The 25,997-nt window shown below is 41.4% G+C and overlaps 2 protein-coding genes across 8 annotated transcripts in view; one reads left to right on the top strand and one right to left on the bottom strand.

The window, feature by feature from the left end:
• Positions 1 to 16,528, bottom strand: part of FNIP2 (folliculin interacting protein 2) — an 81,789-nt gene extending 65,261 nt beyond the window's left edge. For both annotated transcript variants that reach the window (XM_032803450.2, XM_032803452.2), the window contains exon 1: positions 16,181 to 16,528. In XM_032803450.2, the coding sequence (XP_032659341.1) occupies positions 16,181 to 16,275 (95 nt within the window). In that variant the 5' untranslated portion in view covers positions 16,276 to 16,528. The remainder of the gene's footprint in view (positions 1 to 16,180) is intronic.
• Positions 16,529 to 24,962: 8,434 nt separating this feature from the next.
• Positions 24,963 to 25,997, top strand: part of PPID (peptidylprolyl isomerase D) — a 114,720-nt gene continuing 113,685 nt past the window's right edge. For all 6 annotated transcript variants that reach the window (XR_012655968.1, XM_032803459.2, XM_032803457.2 and 3 more), the window contains exon 1: positions 24,963 to 25,094. Coding sequence is in view for 5 of the 6 variants with exons in the window: in XM_032803459.2 (XP_032659350.1) it covers positions 25,028 to 25,094 (67 nt within the window). In the remaining variant the exon portion in view is untranslated. The remainder of the gene's footprint in view (positions 25,095 to 25,997) is intronic.

Here is a 25,997-nt window from a genome sequence, read left to right as displayed (position 1 = left end):
TACCCCTCTGATACTCTGAGGTCTCCTTTCAAGACCTGCATGCAGAGTCTTATCCTAATCTACAAAACTCAATAGTTTGAAACCTAGATACCTGACAGAGCTACAAAGATAACATGCAAAACAGAAACAGTGACGCTGAGGAAGTCCTAGACAAGGCTCAGAGGCAGAGAATGTTTTCAGCAGTAGTTCCAATAACAGAATTTCTTGCCAGAGAGAAGACTGAGCCTAAGGGTCGCTATGTTGAGATCAAAAAGATTTTTTTAAAAGTCTGATCAGTTACTAACTCTAGTTTATTACAAATTCATGTCAACTATTTCTCAGATTTTAGTTCAGGAATAAAAACAATTTGTTGAAGAGTTTCAAAAAGTTTCATATTTACTTTTTTTTTAAAAAAGGGTGCAAAATACATCTTCAGTAACGAACTCCAGCCTTTGGCCTCTAACACCAATTTCAGATTTGTCTGGACACCAGCAGCTTGATTAAAACAAGCAGTATTTGTTCTGTTTAATGTGTCCCAAACAGCAGGAGAGCTTCACCTCCTCATACAGTCATCCCATCCCCCTGTCTCGGGGGATGTCACTTGTTCCAGACTGAATCATGTGATCAGGCCAACTTCCAAGAACACAGCTATTAAATAAAGATGCTGCCAAGGCACATCTGACAACTGCTTTCACCAGAAACTGAAATGCAGCAGAATCTCTTACCCTGCCAGTTTTACTGCCCATACACCTACAAGCGTTACCAGCTATTGTAACAGTATATTTGATAGCAGAATTAGAACTACACATTATACTTTTAAAGAGGCCAATTTAGCCAAGACAGTGGAAAAACAAAAAAATCTAGTATTTTTATACTGTACCAATTCTTGTATTTTTAATCAATTAATAAGGAATAAAATAAGGAGTTTCTCAGAACCTAAGGCCAGCAGACAGCATCCTGGGGCTGACAGCCTGGAAGATGAGCTTGCCTGTCCTTTCCTACTACTTTACTCTCATTTGTACAACCTATTTTCTCCTAGGTAGCTTCCAAATTACAGCTCAAAAAGCATTTTTTCTTAAAATCAGAAAACTCCAACATCAAGTAACAAGTACATACAGGTTACAAGTGATTGAGGACATAAGGCCTGATGTTAAGAAGTACAGAACACCCTCAGTTCTTGATGACCTCAAAAATGCTATTCAAGATCCATTTCAGTAACAAATAATGTTGGCTTTTGACTACTTTGTTTTTAAAAAGTCTACCTCCTTTATTCACCCTGCCAATAATAGAGTTTCACCTGAAACAAATGAAGACATTACTTGAACCTAAACAAAACCATTCAATGCGTTGCTTCACACTGCTTCAGGTGTTTGCAGTACCATCAGCTGACTGTGACTATTGGAATTCTAAATAAAAATAATATCATGATACTAACCAACAATCCATTAGTGAGGCTAGAGCCTTAAGATTTTTTCCCCTCCAGCTCCAGATTGTCAGGAAATTTTGGAGGAGCTAGTGGTTGTTAAATCCCTTCGTCCCATTGATATGTTGACTTTGTGGCTGTTGGAAGGTAGAATATAACAAGTAAGTTGCGAAGTGAGATTAGCACATCACGGGAAGGGAGAAATGAGAATAATGTGTTTAATACTCATGAACGCTTACTGGTTTGTCTACATCGTAGAAGGGTGGATGTGTATATACATATTAAAACACACACCACAGAGAGAAGGACACAAACAAAAACTCAACAAAAACAAAAAACAACCCCCCCTCTCCACCACCACTCCCTCAGCATGGACAGCATAATCCATAGCCAGCGTGGAGATGAATGCCAGGAAATCCTGGAGCAGATGAGTTAAGTGATAACTGCAGACGGATATAGTGTCAAACCCACAATTTTCTCTAGTTTTAGCCAGAGATGTGATTTGTTCCTCTTGTTGGTTTTATGACAGTTTGCCTGTTCTGCATAGAATATTCTCCTTAACCCTTTTTTGTAAGGAGGGCTGTTGATGACTTGTCCTATAAATAATACTGAAATGTTAAGGCTTGTGAAGAAGTTAGAGGCATGTAACCAGTTCTAGGACACGGCATTGGGACTCTTCTGCTGCAACACCCTAAACTCAGTTGCTAGTGTCTTTTTGGATTGCAGAGGAAATTAGGACAATGCTTGCTGCTGGATTTAGGTCCAGTTTGCCCCAAAGTACATGGGGCCCTAACTGATTCAGATACCAAGTTGTGAAACAGAGGGATGTCAATTCAGTTTTAAATAAAGGCTTAGTATCTTACCTATGAAGTTGTATGTTTCTTTTAAAAGACATGATATTTTTCAAGTCCAAGTGTACAATACACAGAGTATTTCATCTTGCATTGCAATACGCAAGCTATGGAGAGTTTTAAACAATAAGAAGTTCTATGAATACCTGTACAGTGTTTAATAAAAATTGTTATTTTACACTCAGATGCCAAAATGTTGCTTGCAACCTAAGAAATCAGGCAGTATTTTGGAATTCACTAAACAGATCTGCACAAAAACATGCAAGGGTAACTACATCAAAAAACTGGTAGGTATCTTAAAATTTAAGGTCAACTCTTTACATGTGGAAAACATACTGCTGATTTAAGATTTTTTCCCTACAGGTTGCCAAGAAGTATATGGCTAAATTGACAAGCGTCAAACATTGGAAACTCTTTTTTGGCTGTACTAAGGGACTTCAGTATAGCTAGAGTTAAAATCTCAAATTCTTACTTCTGCTGACTAAAAATTTGTCAGGACAGCTGGCCAAATAATCGTTTCACACCACTGTTATTTTAATATTTCACTAATGAAAAATAAAAAGCCACTGTTGCACTCAAATATCTAGCAGACATACCAACACTGCATTTTAATATAAATATTGTATTGTTCCTTTACACCACTGGAACTAAGTTTAACTTGTAGGTGCAGATTACCCTTGACACTTCATCCAGTGGTTTATTTTACTTTAAAAAAATAAAAAATCAGATGGATAAAGTGACAACAATAATTTGTACCTGTAAGTGAAACAATGGATCGACTAGGTGTATTTAAGAACCAGATGCCTGTTTCTAATTTGAAAATTATTCTCTCTCTTTTCCTCTCTGTTACTCCATTAACTACTGAATAGTTTTTACCATTAGGATCAGCCCTAGATAGGTATTTTGAGTTATGCCATTTTAATGGCAATATTGCTTGATTTAGGTAGAAAAGAATAAATTTTACTGCATAAACTGCTTGCATAATTTTCTCCTCAATGTATTTCCTGTGGCACACCCATAAAATTACATGTGGGGTGTTTTGAACTGAAGAAAATTGACTCTTGGAAAATGTCTGGAGGTAGACAACTGTTTGATCTGGTCAGGAAATGGATAGATTTAACTGCATTCTCAAGTCTCCTAAGCACTAGACTTTTACTGACTGAGTTACTCCCCTACACTGGGGCTTGGAACCATGTCCAAAACTGCTTTAAAGCACAGCTGTAGCAAATGTGGTTTGTGGTCACATATAGGTTTTATAGGTTGGATTGCCAACCCTCCAGGATTGTCCTGGAGTCTCCAATTAAAGATGTGATGAAATCTCCAGGAATATATCCAACCAAAATTGGTAACCTTACTTATAGGTCCTGTCTTGATGGGTAACAGGGTGTGTTTTCCCCAATTGTGTTAGCTTGACATGTTTGAAGAGCTCTCTTACTGCTAGTTAAGACACAGGTTAAAACATCTGAAGGTGTGTTCACTGGCTGTGATGTAAGCTCCTCCACCCCTCCCCCCCCCGCTAAAAACCAGGGCAGCTGAAACACAGCTTCAAATATGTTAGTTTAATGTGATTAAAAAGCCATCTTAATGCTTGTTAAGATGCACGATAATGCAATTGAACTAACATGACCAAAAACCCCACACCCTTTTTACCAATCATGATAAAGCCAAGTGTTATATTAATATGTATAAAATGGCCTGGCTGCATTCACAATCTAAGCTATAAACATAGTTCAATCTAATTTATTATTAAACAGTGCTTTCAGGCATTCATAATTGTGTTAGCTGCACTGAGTTAACCAGTCCTCCTAACGCCCAATGTCCCCTGAGAGCGGTGATCCTATAATGTTCTCTGCCACAATATTCCCAATACCTTCTCCCTATGCATCAACTGCCCCAAGAGTCAGTGCAAGTAGTAACCAGGCAGTTAGCCATAACATGCAAGCAACTTTTTGTGATACTCTATATCCAGGTTGATAAAATGAAGATATCACCAGAGTGTTCAGAGTCCAAGATGATAACAGATCTCTTCTGAAATCTGGAGCAATAAGTTCATCTAAACCAAAGACAGCCTAGCAAAACACAGACAGTGGATTTAATGCAAACAAATAACTGTGAATCATCCAATAAGGAGGAAGAGATTAAATGTAACGGTACTTTGTATTTCTATAATTATTTCAAACCAGAAGCCTAACATTGAATTTAGCCTCACAACATCTCTGTTGGGAAAGTAACTACAGTGGAGTTCACAGGTTGTTTACAGGGGTATTGGGAGGCACATTTCATTAATATTTCTATTAATATTAATATTCACCTTCCTCGAGCATCTTGGGCAGAAAGCGATATAGAAATGGAATATGTTAGCAAACTTTGTGAAAGTACACAGCAGTGAGAGTGTCTGATTCAGCTAGTTTTACAATACTCACAGCATAGATTTCATTTCACTGTAATCTCTCTTCTACGCTAGGCAAAACAGGAATTGCCACTGATGGTAGTAGAAATGCCCATAAAACACTATATTTAATATCCTGGGACCAACAGGGCTACAACACTGCATACACTGTAGCGTCCTGTCTACATACTAAAGTGGCCTTATAAATACCCAAGAAGTTTGTTGCTTTGTACTGTAACACTTTTTAGCTCATATCTAGATGGCCAAGTACAGTCCATAACAGTCCCCCTGCCCCAAGTGCAGATGAGAAGGCACTGTTATTGCAGCTGAAGCAGTAAATCTAATCCTCCTAACTCCATCTCACAATGCAGTGCTTCTCCCCTCGATCTGTATTAAGGTATATCTTGCAACTTTTCTCTGCACTTCTGAAGAGAGCTGTGTTAGATTAATTGGTGCACACTGTTATTGGCATTGCATACATGGATCAGTTCTAATCTGGTCATTTGCAAAGACAATTCAAAGAAGTCCGGAAAATGGCATATTTTCCCACAGAAGTTAAAAAAAAAAAAAAGTTCACCAGTAACTGCACACCGCACCATAATAACTTTAGCTCAGGAACCAATCCATGCAACAAACCTCGATGCCAACTCTGCCCACATATCTACACCAGTGACACCACCACAGGACCTAACCAGATCAGCCAATCACGGTTCATTTCCTGCACGTCCAATGTTAAATATAAGCCATCAGTATGCCAGAATGCATCTGGCTATGTACTCGAAACTGGACAGTCGCTACGGAAAGGATAAAACGGAAATCAGATATTAGGATGGCAATATAAAAACCTGTAGGGACACTTCAATATCCATGGCCACTAAAGACTAAAAAACTTCAGGAAGCTTCAAAGAAACGTGAGCTCAAGTTCATCTGCAAATTTTGAACAGCGTCAGGATTAAAACAAGATGGAATGGTTGCATGGTACAACATGTTTTTCTCCTTGGTTTTCAACCTAATGTAGAACACGTTCGGCCTCAGGATTTTTGCTCTCGTTAGGATTTGACTAAGGGCATCATTATTATATATAGCTTCATGATGGACTGTAGGTATACATGCCCTCATGGAAATTTCCACTAATGCATCGAGAAGTGGGTATTCATCCACGCAAGCTCATGCTCAAAACGTCTGTTAGTCTATAAGGTAAAAAATTAAAAAAAAAAAAAAAAAAAGGCAGCAAAGAATTCCAGGAATAAGACCAACGCATGTCCCCTCAGCTCTTATGTGGGGGGTGGGGAACAGAATCCCAAGATTTCTTCCAAGGCTGCAATTGAAGTAGAGATGGGGGGAAGAAGAGGGAGGGAAAGAAGAGCAAGACAGACAGTACTCCTGTAGTAAACCTGGAAAACTCAGAAATCTCAGAAGGCTCTTGCTCAGTAGCGAAGAGGGTGGGAAGGAAATCAAAATAGCTTTACAGAGAGCTATAAGGACATGGTACCTACAAGAGTGAAGAGCCAAAGGACTTAGTTTTTCAGACATCCCCAGACTAGGAGCCCAATTTCTGTCTAAAAGTACCTTACTCTCCATCACGTCCTTATTAGGCTATTTTCTGAGTGAATTGTTTGCAATAATCTCCATGAACTGAACTACTCTGCAGCTGCCATTACTGGGGACAAAGAAAGGTCTCGTATTGTACTTTATCTGTCAGTAAACAAGACCACAACCTAGAAAGTCTCTTCAGCTAGTGCTCACTGCTCCCACCTGGATAGTTTGGCCTTGGGCTTCATCTCACTTTCCACAATGGCTACCATAAATGGTCTCTTCAAAAGTTATTTTTAAACCCTAATAGGGATTTAAGGCCAGATTTTTTTTTTTTTTAAAAAAAGGTCCTTATTTTGACACACAGTGGCATTTCTGGCTATGGTTGCTACCTGGATATCTATGAAGAGCAAGGAGCCCAGGTGAAACTCAGATTATAGGAATCTATTGAAGTGAACAGCAACAACTTAGAATAAACATACAAGTGCCATTCAACAAACCTCACTACTGCTTTCTTTCCTTTTACAAAGAGTAGAGTATTGCCAGGCTTGCAATAAAATGCTGTGAAGTACTGCTTAGCAAATGAGATCTCCCCAAGCATTTCGGCACTATGACCAAAGGAATTACTTGTTTCAACTGCCAAGTGAATGATATCATACACCAAAGCTAATAAACAGTTACCAGTTAGAGATCCTGCACAGTTATAATACAACATCCATTCCATTATGGACGCCAGAAGCACCAGTGAATATTTAAAGCTGAAGTAGTGGCCTGTTTGCCAGTTTCAAATCCATCTGAAACATGATCTCATCTTTTACAGTATGCATGTTAAATGAAATTATATCCTCTTTTACAACATCCCTTCACTCAATCTCCAAACCAAGAGATTTTATGGAAGTCATGAAGCAGAGACCACACATTTACCAACCGAAATGTAATCCAGAAAGAGTCTGATTTATTGTTCTTTACACATTCTGACATGTCATGTAAACTGTTAGCTTCACACGTTTCTCGCTCTTAGTTAGAATTTTTACATAACCTCAGCCCTCAGCTTCCTGAAGACAGTTTCAGTCTACAGAGCTGAAAGATGCAGAATGGCATTAATATGAGCCAGAACAGAATTACAATTGCCATAATCAATTTATCCAAAGCTGGAGTCATTCATTTCTCTAGAGCCACTACCCTCCCACACACAAATGTTTCACTTAGATAATTAGTTGAAATACAAGAGCATTAGAAGATTCTAACCGAATACATTACATTATTGTAGGAAGCTCCCTTACTGTAGTCCCCAGGATCTGCATTTCTAGTGTCTGGCTTTCTTAATGGACTTTCTACTGAGCACATGGAGCCAGGAGCTTCCCAGAATCTCTAGTATCAGCTGCATAGCTTATTCTTTGAAGTGCAGTAATAGCCAGTATTAAAGGCTTTGAGGAACGTTTGGGTTTTAACTATACAAAAGTATTAATGTTTTCTCTCACACACAAGAACAATTAGGATTTCTTAGAATGTTACCACCAAGTTACAGCCATCAAATGCTTTGCAGCTGAAAGTAGTAAATACACATTTTTTTCTAGTTATGAAGTTGGTCATATTTTTAATTTTATTATACTGTGTTTTCCCCATAACAGTAATCAGTGCTAAATGACAGAAACGGAACAGGCTTGAGAAAGTCACCTATCGGTAGCAAAAACAACTTCTCGTGGTAAGAGGTGAGGATGTCTCATCATTTTCTGCAGAATTTAAACTTTCATTTATTAAAAAATAAACCAAAACACAAAAGTTTCTTGCCTTTATAGGTCCAAAGATAATCTCCCAAAATGTGAGTCACACCGTATTGTTTCCCAAGCTGCAGACAGACAATTTAGAACATAAGAATGGCAACACTGGGTCAGACCACTTTAGCCTAGTATCTGGTCTTCCGACAGTGGCCGGTGCCAGATGCTTCAGAGGGAATTAACAGACCAGGGTAATTTATTGAGGGATCAATTCCCTGTTGTCCAGTCCCAGATTCTAGCAGTTAGAGGTTTAGGGACACCCAGAGCATGGGGGTGCACCTCTGACCATCTTGGCTAATAGTCACTGATGGTCCTATCATCCATGAATGTATCTAATTCTCTTTTGAACCCAGTTATACTTCCGGCTTTCACAACATCCCCAGGCAATGAATTGAACAGGTTAACTGTACATTGTATGAAGAAGTATTTCTTTTGTTTGTTTTAAACCTGCTGCCTATTCATTTCATTGGGAAACCCCTGGTTCTTGTGTTATATGAAAGGGTAAATAATTTTAATAAGATTTAATTGCAGAACTATTAACTTTGGTATATAACCTATCAGTTAAATCCGCCTCTGTACCAGATGGATGGCAGATACCTAATATAATGCTGATTTAAAAAAAAGTCTTCAGTGGCAATCATGGCAGTTACAGTCCAGTAAGTCTAACTTCAGTACCGTGCAAATTGGCTGAAATTATAGTAAAGAAGAGAATTATCAGAAACGTAGATGAACACAATATGTTGGGGAAAAAGCTTTGGTGAGGCATGATTTCCCTTCACAAATCTATTAAAATTATTGGAGGGAGTCAAACAAACATGTGGACAAGGGTGATCCAGTGGATAAGGCGTACTTGGATTTTCAGAAAGCCTTTGATAAGGTCCCTCACCAAAGACTCTTAAGCAAAGTAAAGAGTCATGGGATAAGAGGGAAGGTTCTCTCATGGATCAATAACTTGTTAAAAGACAGGAAACAAAGGGTAGAAATAAAGTTTCGGTTTTCACACCACAGAGAGGCAAATAGAGGGGCCCCCCAGGGACCTGTACTGGGACTAGTGCTGTTCAATATATTCATAAATGATCTGAAAAAAGGGGTAAATAGAGAGGTGGCAAAGTTGGAAGATAATACAAAAATACTCAAAATAGTTAAGTCCAAAGCTGACAGCGCAGAGTTACGAAAGGGTGTCATAAAATTGTGTGACTGGGCAAGAAAATGGCAGACGAAATTCAGTGCTGATAAATGAATGTCATCTATCAGCACTGAATTTCATCTGCCATTTTCTTGCCCGGTCACAGAATTGTATAGCTGTCAGCTTTAGACTTAACTACTTTGAGTAATTTTGTATTATCTATTGTGTTCATCTATGTTTCTGATAATTCTCTTCTTTACTGTAATTTCAGCCAATTTGCATGGTACTGAAGTTAGACTTACTGGACTGTAACTGCCATGATTGCCATTGGAGATTTTTTTTTTTTTAAAATCAGCATTATATTAGGTATCTGCCACCCATCTGGTACAGAGGCGGATTTAACTGATAGGTTATACACCAAAGTTAGTAATTCTGCAATTCATAACTGAGTTCCTTGAGGACTTTTGGATGAATACCATCTAGCCCTGGAGACAAATTACTGTTTAATTTATCAATTTGTTCCAAAACCTACTCTGGCACCTCAATCTGGGACAAGTTCTCAGATTTATCACCTAAAAAGGATTGTTCATGTGTGGGATCTCCCACATATCCTCTGCCAGGAAGACTGATGCAAAGAATTATTTTAGCTTCCTGCAATGGCTTCGTCTTACTCGAGGTGCTAATGGAGCACTCAGTCGTCCAATGGCCCCACTGAATGTTTGGCAGACTTCCTGATTCTGACGTACTTAAAATGTTTGCTGTTAGTTTTTGTCTTTAGCTAGTTGGCCTTCAAATTCTTTCCTGGCCTGCTAATTATGCTTCTGACTTACTAGAGTTTATACTCCTTTCTATTTTCCTCAGTAGGATTTGACTTCCAATTTTTAAAAGATGTCTTTTTTTCCCTAACCACCATTTCTACTCTGTTGTTTAGCCATGTAGCAATTTTTTTGGTCCTCAATGTTTTTCTTTTTTTGGAGTATACATATAATTTGAGCCTCTATTATGGTATTTTTAAAAAGTTTCCATGCAGTTTGCAAGCATTTCACTCCCATGTCTGTTCCTTTTAATTTCCATTTGACTAGACTCCTCCTATTTGTGTAGCTCCCCTTTTTGAAGGTGATGTGGTAGGTTTCTCTGGTACTTTCCCTGCTCCAAGGATGTTAAATTGAATTATAGTTGCTGTCACTGAGCAGTTCAGCTATTATCTTTTGAACCAGATCTTATGTGCCAATTAGGATGAAATCAAGAATTGCTTCTCCACCTGTGGGTGCCAGGACTAGTTGCTCCAGGAAGCAGTCATTAATTTTAGAAATTTTATCTTTGCATCACATCCTGAGGAGACATGCTCCCACTCAAAATTGCGATAGCTGAAATCTTCCATTATTGATATGTTTTCTGCCTATGTTTTCTCTCTAGTCTCCCTGAGCATTTCACAGTCATTGTCCCCATCATGGTCAGTAGTATATTCCTCCTGCTAAACTCTGATTATTCAAACACAAAATTTCTATCTATAATATTCTATGATACTGTATGATTCATTTAAGATGTTTACTATATTTAACTCTGCCCGTTCTTTCATGTATAGTGCCACCTCCCCACCTCAACCCCCATCAGTCAGACCTACTCTGTCATTCCTATATATTTTGTACGCTGGTATTATCCTGTCCCACTGATTATTATTGTTCCACCAAGTTTATTTGATGCCTGTTATATCAATATCTTCATTTAATACCAGGCACTCACGTTCACCAATCTTAGCATTTAGACTTTCAGCATTTGTAAACAAGCACTTATAAAGTTTGTCAATATTTAGTTGTCTGCCTTCATGTAATGTAATTGAAGGGGACTCTATTGTTTGACTGTTTCTCTTCAGTTCCTACCTAAACTTTATCACCTTCTATCCTCCTTACTAAGATATGGAGTATCCTCTTTAATAAATCCTCCCCAAGGGATGTATCTGTCTGAACCGCATACTCCTCTGTAGCTGTTGACTCTTTCCCGGCCCCTAGTTTAAAAACTCCTCTATGATCTTTTTAATTTTACATGCCAGCAATCTGGCTCCATTTTGGTTTACGTATAGCCAGGGTTGTCCAAACTTATTGACCCTCTAAGCCACATACAACAATCTTCAGAAGTTCAAGAGCCGGGGTGTGCATGCTCGGGTTTCAGCCCCATGGAAGGCGCCTGCCAGGGCTCAGGGCTTCAGCCCTGCAGGAAGGGTGGTCTTGGTGCACATGGGATCGTGTGCCCCCCAATTTATGCCAGGGTTTGCTGGCCCCACTCAGTCACATGGTGTCACCGAGTCCCCTCCCTGCATGGCAGTTGCTGGAGCTGGCAAGCTGTGGCTGTGGGGAAAGGCAGAGGCAAACAGCTGGGAGCTGCAGGTAGAGCCCCTGCTTTTGCTGCTGCCTCTCCCTTTGGAGATAAAGCAGCAGCCCCTCCCTGCAGTCCCAGGTGTTGGTTCTGCATGGAGAGGCAGGGCAAACATCTGGGAACTGCAAGGAGGGGCTGCTGAGTGTAAGAAGGGAGAGCCCGGGAGTGTGTGATTCAAGCTGTTTGTGGAGATTAACCTTTAAATTGTGCCCCAGCCCACCCCAGCAGGCAGCATTTGTCTCTGGAAGAAGCCTCTAGCCCCACCACAGGGCAGAAGCCCTGAGCTTCTTCTCTCTGATCTGATAGGTGGAAAATTGGGGGAGGGGACCTGGGGGGCTCCACGAGCTGCACGTGGCTCATGAACCATGGTTTGGTCTCCCCTGGTATAGCCAATGCTGCATAAGCTCCTCCTTTCCCAAAAGGTTCCCCAATTCCTAAATGCCTCAGTGCACCACCGTCTTATTCACACATTGAGACCCTGCAGTTCTGCCTGTCTTACTAGCCCTGTATGTTAGACTGGAAGCATTTCAGAGAATGCTCCCATGGAGATCTTGAATTTTAATCTCTTACCTAGCAGGCTAACTTTGGCCTCCAGGACCTCTCTCCTATCTTTCCCTATGTCATCCATACCTACATGTACCTCAACTACTGGCTCCTCCCCAGCACTGCACATAAGCCTGCCTAGATGTCTTGAGAGGCCTGCAACCTTTGCACCCAGCAGGCAATTCATCATTCGGTTCTCCCAGTCATCACAAACCCAACTATCTATATTTCTAAAAATTGAATCCCCCATTACTATTACCTGCATCTTCCTAATACCATGAGTCCCCATGCAAGAGGATGACATAATACTATGACATCATCTGGAAAGCGTCCCAATTATGGGATCATTTCCCTCTGCCCCAGCTTGATGTTCTCCTTCCCTGAGACCTTCATCCTCCTTAACAGTGCAGAGACTTTCAGACTAGGGGTGGGCAAGCTCTGCTGTATCCTGGAAAGTCTTATGCATGTACTCCTCTATCTGAGCTCCTCCAGTTCAGCCACTCTGGTCTTCAGAGCCTGAACTTGGCCACTGAGGGCCATGAGCTTCTTGCACTGAATGCACACATTTACTCTTTCTCATAACAGAAGAACCCGGGGTCAACAAATGAAAATAATAGGCAACAGGTTTAAAACAAACAAAAGGAAGTATTTTTTCACTCAGAGTGTCAGCCTGTGGAACTCTTTGCCAGAGGATGTTGTGAAGGCCAAGACTATAACAGGATTCAAAAAAGAACTAGGTAAGTTCATGGAGGATAGGTCCATCATTGGCTATTAGCCAGGATGGGTAGGGATGGTGTCCCTAGCCTCTGTTTGCCAGAAGCTGGAAATGGGTGACCGGGGATGGATCACTTGGTGATTACCTGTTCTGTTCATTCCCTCGGGGACACCTGGCATTGGCCACTGTTGGAAGACAAGATACTGGGCTAGATGGACCTTTGGTCCGAGCCAGTATGGGTGTTCTTATGTCACCTGCCCACAAGTCAGGTAAACATACATGCTGCATTCACATACATGCTGCAATTTCAGGTGCTCTGCTTGTTCATCACTTTCTCCAGCAGTAGAGTGAAGGTAACAAGACTCTAGTCAGTTTCATGGCTGAAACCCTGTAGAAAAAGAGGTGAAATTTACAAATATTGTATCAATTTTACAGCATCTGCTTAGGAGTGCCAGGAGAAACAGTAAAGGCAGACACAGAAATGTAAGGGTCAGAGACTGGAGGGGAGGTAAAAATAGCAGAGATCTTCTTCTCTCCACAACCAGTTTCAGCCATGTCTCCATTAGTACAAAGATCTTTCCCAATGTACTTTCTACTGAATCATGTTGAGCTAGAAGCCACCAAATCCCAGAGGTACCCCCAGAATATTTAGGGCTGGCTGTCACAGCTCATCCTTTGAAATTCAGTAGCAGATGACATTAAGCGTTTTCAGGAGAGCTGGGATTTGAGGGTCCAGTTAAACAAACCAAAGACCCTTATTAAACGAAGAAGTGTGGGTTGTATATGGGAACAGAACTGTGAATCATGCATTACCATCATACATTTATTTAAAAATGGGAGTGTTGAGGGTTTAAATATTCCATAAATGGTGGTGGTGGGAGACAAATAGCCATATAACCCCAGAACACAATTAAAAAAAAAAAAGACAGAAGTGAAAAACAAACAAAAATTGGGGGACAGGAGAAGAGATAAAACTGCAGAACAAGTGCATGCAATATAATTTAATTTGTTAAGAATAATGTTAGATTTTTCTGAATTTCAATATTATAACCTGAAATTCAGTACCTGAAAAAAAATCTGGTATAGTAAATAAATAGCTGTACTATATGGCCCGATGCTGCAAGGAGCTCCATGCTGACAGGCTCTATTGACTTCAGTGGGACTCTGTGCAGGAGTCTGCCCACCTGGAGCTCCTTGCAGGATCAGGCCCTTAAACCTAGATCTGGGGACATTTTAACTAAAATTAAATCCCTGCAAATGGGTTTGCACCATAATTGGTTTTTGTACTTCTGGTCCAAAGCAATATACATTAAGGCATAAATTTGAAATTAAGAATAATTCTGGACAAGCATATAAACACATGCTTTCACTCTTTCAGACCTTCTCCATGTCCCCCAGTACTACAAGGCTTTTGTCTGCATTATGATTTAAAGGGACAATGAATTCTGGGTCTGGCCATTTTAAGTCTTCCCAATCCATTAGCAACACTCTAGAAATAATGTGGCAATAATGTTAGATTCCCCAGTGATTCATAACATTTACAGCAATCACTTTAGAATCTGGCTATATAATCCAAATCTGACATTACCTAATGTTGGCTCTGATCCTGCAATTTGTTTTTAGCGGATGACATTTGATCCATGCAGAGCACCTCTGAAGTCAAAGGGTTCTACGTGGTGGTCCCCTGTGCTTGCACTAAGTCACTTGTTGAATGGGGTCTGTTTGTGTTTGTTTTTACTCCTAGTCTCACTCCCCACAGCAGTCTTAGCATTTCAGGAAGTGAAGGTCAGGAATCTTATCAATTTGTTAGTCTCTAAGGTGCCACACGTACTCCTCGTTCTTTTTATCAATTTCTATATACTATCTACTCACAAGACCAAGCTAGTCATGGTGAGTAGTCACGTGAAGGTTGGATACATATGCAATACCATTTACTTTGCTTGCCACAACTACCCTGGTCTCATGACCCGATACGGTATAGAAAAAGGATCCAGAATCTTGTCACTTAACTTGCTTAGAATATAGTCCCTGTAGGTTTATTAATTTATTTATTTACAGCCATCATCAAACCAGGACTACACATTCAGGCCCCTAAAGGAATCCCTATATATTTCATGTGCAAAAGCTCATGAAATCATTAGCACCTAAAGCAACGACAGGCATGCAGCTCTCTGTTGTTTCACATGATCAGAGGTAACAGAAGATGTAAGCCTGAATTCAAGGTAAGACACATTTCAACTCGGATTTAAAAAAGAAAAGATTTGAATTCAAGTTACCCAAGTAATAAAACACAAAACACTAAGAAAGATGAAGGCAGAATGTTTTCTGTATTATTTTATTTGGAGTCTGGAATTTAAAATAACAGTTTATGCATATGAGGAGATTTGAAATCCAGACAAAATGGCTGAGACGTCAAAGAGAAGAAAAAGAAGCAGAAGACAGCAGAGAAAACAACTATATAAGGTACAATAATTTTCACCTGTTTCTCTGCCCCCACTACTCTTTTGCATGTGTTTTTCTGCACTATTTAAGGGTAGATGTGACATCAAGCCATTTTGCTTAACTCAGGAACATGTTATGTTCCCAATTTTTAATTAATCTGGTCCATAGTGAGGCTCAATAACAGCCTGGGGTGTGCAACAAAACTGACATTCTATTCTATGTAATATCATATTCATAGTTACAGCACCTGTAGCTATGCTACTTACAGCAGTTGTAACTTGCTCAAAAGTCTGGAGATTTTAAGGACAAACCTGAAGGACTGAGAAACTCCCTAGAAAACTGAAGATTAGGCTGTTATGTCTGATACTGATTACACAAAAATCCAGAGAATAAAGGTTATAGACCTTCTTTCGCAGTGAGGAAAGATGGTTTGAGGCAGATGTCCAAAGCGTGAGTGACCAATTCCACACCCCAGGATCTATCACAGTTAAAGCTCATTCACTCAATTTAAGACCCTGTAAGGTAGCTGGCACCAGACCTCAGACATCCACACAGTCTGGTTAGTACAACATTAATGCTTAACAAAACGACTTTTGTACAGAAGGCTTGTAGTGAAACAGCTCCCAAACATGTATAAGTGTCTGCACTACTGGAAATCTCAGCCATTTTCCCAAACCTGTTAGATCAGAGGCCAATCTAAGCAGAATATTCCCCAACAGAGGCACTAACTCTCTAGCTGGCTCTAAATCAAAAGTACTGAAGCAAACTGTTACCAGTAAGACGTTCTTAACGCGCTTTACGTTTCCAAAGCACTGTGTGAACGTGAACAAATCGATACCAGGGTGATCAAAAATGACAAGAGCTGGGGGTGCGCGCGCTCCGGCTGGCTCCGGGGAAATGTACACACCCCTTCATTCCCGCTGGTGCCCCTGCACAGGGCTTGCTTTCTTGGCTCCAATAAGGCTCCCCCACCCCTTGGGTAATGTCCTTTTAGTAATATCCCTGGCATGAAAGAAACAGTTTCTCACCTAAAGGCAGGTCCTTCTTTAGGTGTCCTGCTGGGGGGAGAAGCCGAGCTGCTGCCCCTTTTGTTGAACAGCTTCTGGAGCAGAGTAGGAGCCATGCTGCTGCTTACTATTACCGCCGCCCGTACTCACAGCAGCCCCAGTGGGTAGTGCACTCACAGCAGCTCAGCTGGCTGGGGACAGTAGGAGCGGCGGCGGCAGCATCCCCGCTGCAGCGTGGCCGCCCGGCATTGCATGCAGGAGGGACAGGGGCTACAGCTGGCTCAGAGTCCCCACTCCCAGCAAGAGAGGAAACACCCAATCATATGACTAAAGAAGAGGAACCCGTCGCCCAGAGGCGCTGACAGCTCCCTCTTGCAGGACGACCACCTCTCAGTCCGGAATCCTGGGATCCGAACGCGCAACATCCATGGAACGTTCTCCATTGGATACTCGGGATTCCAAGCCTTCCCCCGACACGTGGTCAGGAGCCAGCGTTAAAGGGACATGAGCCCTGTTTCACAGTCTTCTGAGGTTGGGAGGTTTGAATGGAAGGGGTTGGACGGGAGAGGAGTAAAGATAGGATTTCTGATTCTTTCCAACAAATATTTTATCAGATTTTCTCCTCAGCCAGTTTGGTTCCCTCTCAGTGAAGTAAATTATTAAAAAATATGCACAAACTGACCTAACAGTACAGAGGTGTTTTTGTTTTTTTTCATTTGCTAATATTGAAAAACTCTCTGATTTATTGGGTGGAATTGTGCATTTTCCCTAATCCCTGGATAGAAAAAGTCCATTGAATGTTGTGAATGTTCATATCCAAGCTTTGCCATTGGGTCAGTTCCAGATCCTGAATTTGGAGACCTTTGGATTATTTTTTCTTCTAGCTCTTGTTTCTGTAACAGACTGACAAAGTTCGCTGATCCAAAGACTGAGGAAATGCAAGTTTATCTGTGTATCAAGGATCCAAACTTTGGCCTCGTCTATTGATTAGGCATTTACTTAATTTTACCATTCAAGTATTCCCATTGGGACATTGCAGGATTGGGGCCTTTGTGGCTTTGTTCATTTCTGCTTTTTTATGGTTTGTTTTGTTCACAAGTGAAATAATCTAATTAGCTGATGCCATTCTTCTGTTGGGGGTTATGGGGGAGGGTTGTTTTGGGTGGGTTTGTTTGGCAGAAAGACCATACATCTTATTTCCCACATTCTTTTAATTACTTATCCTTCAAAAATGGGTTGGAAAGGTGTGATATGCTGCCTTTTTTGCATATAGCCAGCTCCACACCCTATTACAGGAGGAGAAATAGGACTAGCCTTTTGGGGCAATTTGGCAAATGGGAGCAATTGAAGTAAGCTGTCCTGCACTTCCCCAAAGAGAGGGACTGGGCCCTGGTGCAGTCATGCACCTTCCTCCTCTTCCCACCCATGATGAGGCCACAGACTAATTCTTGTCCTGACTGATTTGCATAGAGGTGAAGAGCCTTGTAGAAGGACTAGTATTATGTGCATATGGGGTTGGGAAAAGCTTTTGAAGAGGATCCAAAAACATGTTTCTGATATTTGGAAACCTCATTCCATTTAGTGTTATTCCAAAATCAAAATAAAGTAAAATAATACAGGAGAACCTTTTCAGAAATAGCTATATGAGCCCAAGATGAAAGTCATCATGGCTGGCAGGGATATTTAATAGAATTGAGAGAGAAATAAGATGCTCCACAGAAAAGGCAATGAGAGTTCTCTCTCTTGTCAACTAACTATACCCCAATCAGTTCAAACTCTGTATATATCCAGTTATGATATCTCAGGGTACTAGGTACAAGGTACTAAGCAGCTACGCCCATAGCTAACAATAGGCACTACTTGGATGATCTTTAATGTAGGCATCTGACCCCTGAATAGCGGACTATCTCTCTTTCATAAAGTTCTCAAGCAATTTTTGCTGTTGCAAAGACTGTGGGCTCTAGTCTACTTGAGGGTTGATGCTTGGTACAAAACTGGTTCACAGTGCTTTGTGTTTGTGTATGTGACAGTGATTGTCATCTCAGTTTGATACCAACATATACAGACACTGCTGGGCCCTTTCAAAACTACAGTACTTCTGATGGCAATTTCTCAATAATTATGAAGTAAATGAAGCTGCACACTGGGCTTTGGGGCCCAACTTCCACAACCACTGTGCACTGTCACATGCTTGTCAGGCAAAGTGGACAGAGTGGCAAGAAAGATGGGTTGCTTCTTCACATACACATAAGTGCAAAACATGGTGAAGTGGAACAAAAAATAGGCCATTTGCTGATAAAGTTTAACAGGTTTTGAAGCAGAAGGGCTTCTCCAGAGATCAGGAGAATATGTAAATAGAAATGAATAAACACATATCCATAGTATCTATCCAGAGACTGACACTCTGTTTACTATAAGAGGCAATCTAACTGATGACACTCTTCCATCAGAAGTGAAGCTAGTCTTTATGGAGGTAGCATCTGACTGTGTCCCCATCAGTAAGCTATGGCACTGATAGGTTGTCACCCCAACTTTTTGATAAGGAGGCTTGGATAATCAAAGCATCAACTCTACAGAGCTCCTAAGTTTCACAGGAGAGTAACTCTTCAGAAGCTCCATTCCTACAAAGCTTAGGAGCTACGTTCTTCCCCTAGGACAGGGCAGGGAAGGAACCAAGTTCCCTGAAATACACACCTGACTTTCCCAGCCTGAAGCCAGATGAAACTTCCAGTTCTATTTGAGCTGATGCCTCTGGCTACTGTCTCTGAATCCTGAACACGCTACTTAGGTTTCAGCTTTGCAGAGCTTCTAAACTGTTCAGAGCCAAAGCTAAGCTTTGCAGGATCTACGAAGGAGCTTAGAAGCTCCACAAGAGCTCAACCTATGAGTAAACTCAGAAGATACAACTGATATTTAGTTAATCCAGAGTTTCAATTAACCAAAGGAGAGTTTACAAATGCTGACCTAATTGTCTGATATGGTGATGTATATTTTATAAAAGTCTTTGACAATGGGCCATATCTTTTTATGTGTTTTGTAAAGCAAATAGCATAAAAATAATTGAATACAAATTTTCTTGGCACTTCAAAATACTGAATAAAATATGATCAATTTAGGAAATATCTAGAGTCTGGAATTTATAATGTATTATTATTATTATTATATAAAATGATAAGATCTCTTTACAGAGAATTTTAAAAAAAGACATGATCACTGCCACAAAGAATGTATCATACCTTGCAAGCAGCTAGACAAGCTGCCAGCAGCAGAGAGCTGGGGACTGTAGAAAATATCCCCCCCGCAGCAAACGCGCTTACTCATTCTTGGTTGAATGGAGTGTTATATAACATGCTGTTGCTGCAGCAACCTTTCCCACCCTCTTGGCTAATGTCTTAGCAAGGTGTGTTGCTATGATATAGATGAACAGTTTCACTGTCTTTTACGTAAAGAACATACTCAGTTAAAAGAGAAAGAATTTTTAAAGGGAAATGATCCTCTAAAGTAATTATTCTAGCAGAGTGGTTCTGAAACACCAATGATGTATATAATAAAGCACTTGTTTGTTAACATTCTCTGATATTAAAAATCAACAAAAAGGGTTTATTAGAGATGTCTTCTTTTAATCACTGCAATCTAATTGATTAGCATGGTGGGGGTGGAGGAGAGAGAAATGAAGAAAATGCATAGCTGTAAAAGGAGTATTTATAATCTTTTGAAAGCCATCCCATCATTTATGTCTGTTATCAGGCAGTCTCATTTTTCTTGCACCTTTTTTTCTCTAGAGGTAAGGGCATCTGAAAACTGGTGGAGGATAAATGAATGACTTTCCCTTTAACTTTTTAAGCCCATCCTTCCTCTTTGAGTTTTACTCCAACATGCCATAGGTGGGTTTTCTTTTTTAAATTACCTCACAAGTTTAGGATGTACCAGATACATTTTAATTCAGTTTAATGGCAGTTTCTCTAAATCCTGCTAGGAGCCAAACATCCCCCTTTGTCAGTGAACTGCAAGGCAAGATTTTTCCATTTGAAAATCTGGCTAGAAATGTCTTTCTCTCTTTTAGCACTTGAGTTCACATGGTACTCTGCTGAACCACTACATATTTTTCAGTTAGCATTCATTCCTGCATCATGCTAAGTGCTCTGCCTCAATCAAATGAGCACTTAAGCTTGTGCTTAACTTTAAGCATGATTAATTCTATTAAAGTCAATAAAACTACTCACATTCTTAAAGTTAAGCTTGTGCTTAGGTGCTTTGTTGAATTGGGCCAGAGAGCTCAGCCTCTTGCAGGATCAAGCCCTTACAGCTTAAACTTTTCTTCCCTATGTCAAATGCAGGTTCACAGTCTAACAAAGAGTAAAGGAATGAAAAAATTAAACTATATTTGATAGACAGAAATCCTAATGTGTAACAATTTCATCATGGTCAAAGACCCTGTGGAGAAGAAGAGGAAAAATGCTAGGGTTATTCCTGAACTCTGAGATTTTGTACAAGTTAGCTCTACCAACCAAGACAATAAGAGAGAATACAGCTTTTTTCCCCTGAATGCTTTTTGACAAGGCAGAATAATGAAATGTGTTTATTATAGAGGGCATTGTGTTCTTTGGTCAGTTAATGTGATGACGCTTAACTGTAGAGTCTGAATGTCAAGTTTTAAACTGAGTTCAACTTTATATATTCTGTACAAAATGTTATCAAGTAAAGAGAACACTAATTCCTTGAAATGTGTTTATATTTCTCTCGATGTAAATATCTAGTTTCACTCTAGGAAATTCATGGTTTATGTAAGACTCTTACTGGTGTGAAAAATTCAGTCACAGTTAGTATCATGCCAGCTTTCATCTCCAAAAAGCTGTGTGACAGGAAGTATCACATTTGCTCCCTTTTTCAGGATGTGGATGCTGATATTGAAATGCTTTGCCTTTTAATGGAAAATTAGTATAAAACAAAGGAAAAATCAAAACAATACGCAAGAAAAATAAACAAGCCAAATAGTGCCCAGATTAAATCCCATCTACAGAACTGCTCACGCTCCAGGAGGTTCATCACAACAGTACTTCCAGTTTGCTGGGGCAGAAACTGTCTTTCTTTATGGAGGGGCAAAAGGAGGTTTGGGGATATATTATTAAAGGGACATGCATGGAAATGGAGCAATAACACTCATAACCTCTCTCCTGAAGTGGGGGGATATGGAGGCAGCTGGGATATTGGATAGGGAACAGGGCAAAGAGTTGGTCGAGGGAAAACTATAGTCAGAAATGAGACAGAGGGTGCTGCGTATTTGCTTCCCTTTGTGGAATGCCTTCCCTTTGTTACCTCCCATCCTCTGCACTGGAGCAGCCCTAACAGACCTCCTACAGCTCAAAGTGCCCTAACTCTATCACAGCCACTCCCTTTTTGATGAAGTACAAGAAATATTATACAGGAGGTTAGACTAGTTGATCATAATAATGGTCCCTTCTAGCTCTAAAATGTTCTATAGAGAATTACTGTGATTATATATTTATATCCATCCCAAGTACAGCTTCCTTAGTCAAGGACGGTAGAAAAGCAGGATTTTTTTTTTTTAATTGGGTTGGTTAATGTATAAGTTCTACATGATGTGAGAGGGACTCTGCTCTGACTGATCTTATGAGACCCATCAGAGCAAGACATCTCTTCTTCAGATATTAGCAATAATTGACTTGCTCAGGTAGAGAAAGAGTCACACCTGGATGAGATATGAAGGGCAAGAGGTTGTGGACAGGGAGGGGAAGGTTTCTAATATTTATTGAAAATTTTAAGTGCTTATACTATAGAAATACTCTAATTTACTGCAGTAAGAGTTGGATTGGTCCCTTAATGCTATATGTGCAGAAAATTAAGCATTTGAAATTAAACATGGATAAAGCAGCTCAGCAAGCAAATCAGATACTGCTTCATCTTCAAAATACTTATAATAATTAATTTCACTAATCAACAGAGCTAATGAATATGGGCCTAGAGATGCAGTTCCTAAATTCTTTTTCCAAATTAAAATAAGGCTTATGAAGGTCAATAGTTTTACTACTTGGAGACACAGAGTTTAGATGACCTTATAAAATGTCAGTTTAAAAAAAATCATTTACCTGTAAATTTAATGTAGAATCTCATGCATTCATTTAATCATGTCAGTATTCTTTCTAGAATCTACTTACCAATGTTCCACTATCTGTCAATGCATATAAAATGATGTCCTAAGTGGTGGTGATCATACAATCACTCTATTGAGTAAGGATGTTCTTGTGGTTAAGTCACTTGACTAGACCTTCAGCTTCTTGATTCAAATCCCAGATCTGCTTCCTGTATGACTATGGGAAAGATTTAATTTCTCTTTTCTTCGGTTCCTCATCTGTAAAAATAAGGGCAATAATACTTCCTTTCTACCACCCTTTGTTTGTCTTGTCTATTTAGAATCTTTTTGAGGCAGTGATTGTCCTTTTTTATGTCTGAATAGTGCCTATAGACACTACAGTAATATGAATTATAGTAATGTAATAATAAAGTATTGACCACATGCAAACTAGACCCCTTTCTCCCTTCTGCCAGCTAGTGAAATATTGCAGGGACTGCCTTGATGCTCTCCTGGAAGACATTGTTAATGATTCTTCCAGAGGAAAAGTTACCATCAGCACTCAGAAAAACTTTAGTCAGATCTCTGCTCAAAAAATCTGTTCTGGACACAAGCATCCTGGACAACTACTGCCTGGCTGAGATCATTTCTGGGAAAGATAAATGAGAAGTTGTTGGCATCATCACAAACAGCTAACAACTCACTACCTGGACCTGGACATCACCTAGTTAGGTTTCAGACCAGGTTATGACATAGAAACAATGTTAATTGTAATGGTCAGAGATCTCCTTAGGCCAATGGATTGAGGCCAGATAGATGTCTGATGACTCAAGGTTTTGATGGCCTTTGACATTGTTGAGCATGTGAAATTACTGACACCGCTGCATGGCCTGGCTTAGAAAGATGGAATTGTCTTAGACTGGTTCCACTCACTCCTTTCCAATTGTTCCCAGATGGTGAAGGATGACTGTTCTTTCTTCCAGCTGTACGGTCCTTTGCGGAGCTCAATCCTAATCATCTCTTCTGTTCAACATTTATATAAAGGCATTCAAAATTATTATGACCCAGTATCATCAGTACACCAGTGACAGACCGCTCTGCTTTGCATTATCTTTTGATCTTGGAACTACTGTCCCCACACTCTGTCAGTGACTGGCTGGCACATATTAGGAGATGGATGAGAGCCAGCTTGATGCAGCTGAAACCAGACAACATAAGGGTGATACAAATTGGTGGGAAAAGCACTCTAAAGAGCTAGTGAAATGTGAATGCTGATCTATACTCATCTATCCAGACATTAATAATGTACTCTAAAACATTAATATCCAACCTGTATTATGAAGAAAATTTGTACACAAGATCCTCAAAGTTCTTTCCCAATCAGTATCACTTCCATCATGTTTTATATTGAAAATATGTTCCCTGAGCCATACCCCAGGATTTTAAAAGTGGTAATAAATAATAATGTAACAAAAATGATTTTCCCCTCAAGCATTTTAATGTTGAGATTTATTTTTTTAGAGCTCAGAACTCAAAGCACTGTCACTGTGCAGACTTCAAAAGAGACTTGTCAAAGGTGCAGCAAAAGACATTTTATCTAGTCAATTTTAATTTGGAAAGAGTAAAAAAAAATGAAACCCAATATAAAGTTAAATATTTCAACATACGACAACCCAAAGGTTTCCTATGTATTGCTTACTAGAAATTTGCAGTCTTACAATTTAAGGTCCACCAAGTTGCCTAAAGCTGGAGAAAGGATCGAAAGGGCAAAAAAGTTGTCTCCAACTCCAGTCCTGCTTCCAGGACAGGAGGCGGGCAATCTAGCCATGAATTGCTGAGGTACCCCCAACCATTTGTTTGTCATGTGCATGCTTACGTTTGATTCTTGTTCGGACTTTTTGTGTGGTAACCCCCTCCCTCCCACCTTTGAGATGTGACACAATTGCAGTACCATCTCTGTGTCCATGCAGGATAATAATAGTATTAGGAGTGCAATGTCTTTACACTAGGTTACTTTGTGACCTGGGGGCACCAAGTTGTCAATGGCCCCATGCTGGTAGAGAAACCAGGGACTGGTGGTCTCCTCAAACTGGCACAAGGGCCCAGATCCTCAAAGCCTAAATAGTTCTGAGGCCAGTGTGACCGGCAGGAAATCTCAAACAATGATCCGGTGAGCCAACGCACAAAAAGCAAAATCCTCTATCAGCAGAGGAGGAGAAGTGCATCTACACTAGATGGGGTTTGCATGTACACCTCCCCTAACTAGTCAGACTTAAGCAAGAGTGAGGAACGACTGACACGGGGTACCCAGTGCAACAAACGTTTGGTGTGTCCCATTATGAGGCTAGCCCATGCCATCCCTAAAGTAGGGGACTAGGAGCTGCAGCTGCCAGAATAGCTAGAAGCTGCTCTTCTGCACCCCGGGAGTAGGGTTACCAGATAGCAAGGCTGAAAAATCGGGAGTGGGGTGGGAGGTAACAGGAGCCTATACAAGAAAAAGTCCCAAATATCGGGATTGTCCCTATAAAATCAGGACATCTGGCTACCCTACCCCTGAGCATGGGACAGACTGGAGTACACTCACATGGACCCCTATGGACACATGGTTCCCTGCGCTAACTGGCCTATGAGAAGCTTACAGGCAGCAGCAGTGGGCGGGCCAGGGCACAACGCCTACTGGCCGGAGCTATTCACCCGATCCCGGCTGAACGGAAGCCGAGTCAGTGCACGTGGCCAGGCGGGGAGGAGCCACTAGCGGAGCCGCCGTTAGCTGCAGTATGGCCCCCCCATCCCTGGTCGCCAACCCCCGAGTCTTCTTCGATGTGGACATCGGAGGCGAACGCGGTGTGTGAAGCAATGGCAGGTCCCCGGGCAGGGAGGGCGCGAGAGGGGCGGCGGTGGAACGCTGCCCTGGAGAGCGGGCGCGAGAGCCTGGGGAAGGAACGTTGGCGGCCGCGGCGGTGGAAGGTTCTCGGCGGGCAGCCCCGCTGCAAGCCCGCGGGGCCAGTCCGTGCAGCACGCCGGAGCTGCCGCTCGCCAGCCGCCTCCCCCGGAGGGCGGGGTAGAGGAGAAGGGGCAGCAGCCGCGGTTCCTGCGCGCCTTGCCGTGGGACCCGGATGGCTCTTGTGCAGCCCCCGCCCCAAGCTGCTTTGTGCTTGTGGCGCGTCGGGCTGGGAGTTGCGGCACGGGGAGCGGAGGGGGCAGGTCCCGCGAGCCTGGCGGGGGCCCCTGCGGGCAGCCCCCTCGCACCCGAGAAGGGATTTGTGGTGGTCAGGGCACTGCCTGCCTGCTGGCGTCGCAGGGTCTGCGTGCACTTGCCTCGGCCTGTGCAGCCCCTGAGCGCTGCTAGCCCGGTGCGTAGGGCCCACACTGCTCCTGGGACAGCCCCGAGGGCCTCGAAATGTTCTGCTGCGTGTGGTGCCCTGTCTGCGGACATGGCTACACTACAGTCCTAAGTAAGGAACGTAGGTTGGCTTACAGCCCTGCAGTAATTATTGTGGTGGCTGATGGCCACGTTAATCTTCTTCTGTCCTTGGCGTGCGGCCTCACCAGGAGCGCTTCCGGTGACTGATGTGGGGCTGAGAGCCAGGGCTTTCAGCTACCTGCATGGAGCCCAGCTGCTACCCCTCCACCCCCCAGGGGCTTCTCACCTTCAGGTGCCCAGCCTAGAGCTGAGACCCAGCAGTCCAGCTGGGGAACCAGGAGTCTGCTTTCTTGTCAGTTTCAGGGCTTCCAGAACCCTGGATT

The sequence above is a fragment of the Chelonoidis abingdonii genome, chromosome 5, assembly GCF_003597395.2.
Source record: "Chelonoidis abingdonii isolate Lonesome George chromosome 5, CheloAbing_2.0, whole genome shotgun sequence".
NCBI lineage: Eukaryota > Metazoa > Chordata > Testudines > Testudinidae > Chelonoidis > Chelonoidis abingdonii.
This window is presented reverse-complemented; position numbering and strand designations above follow the sequence as displayed.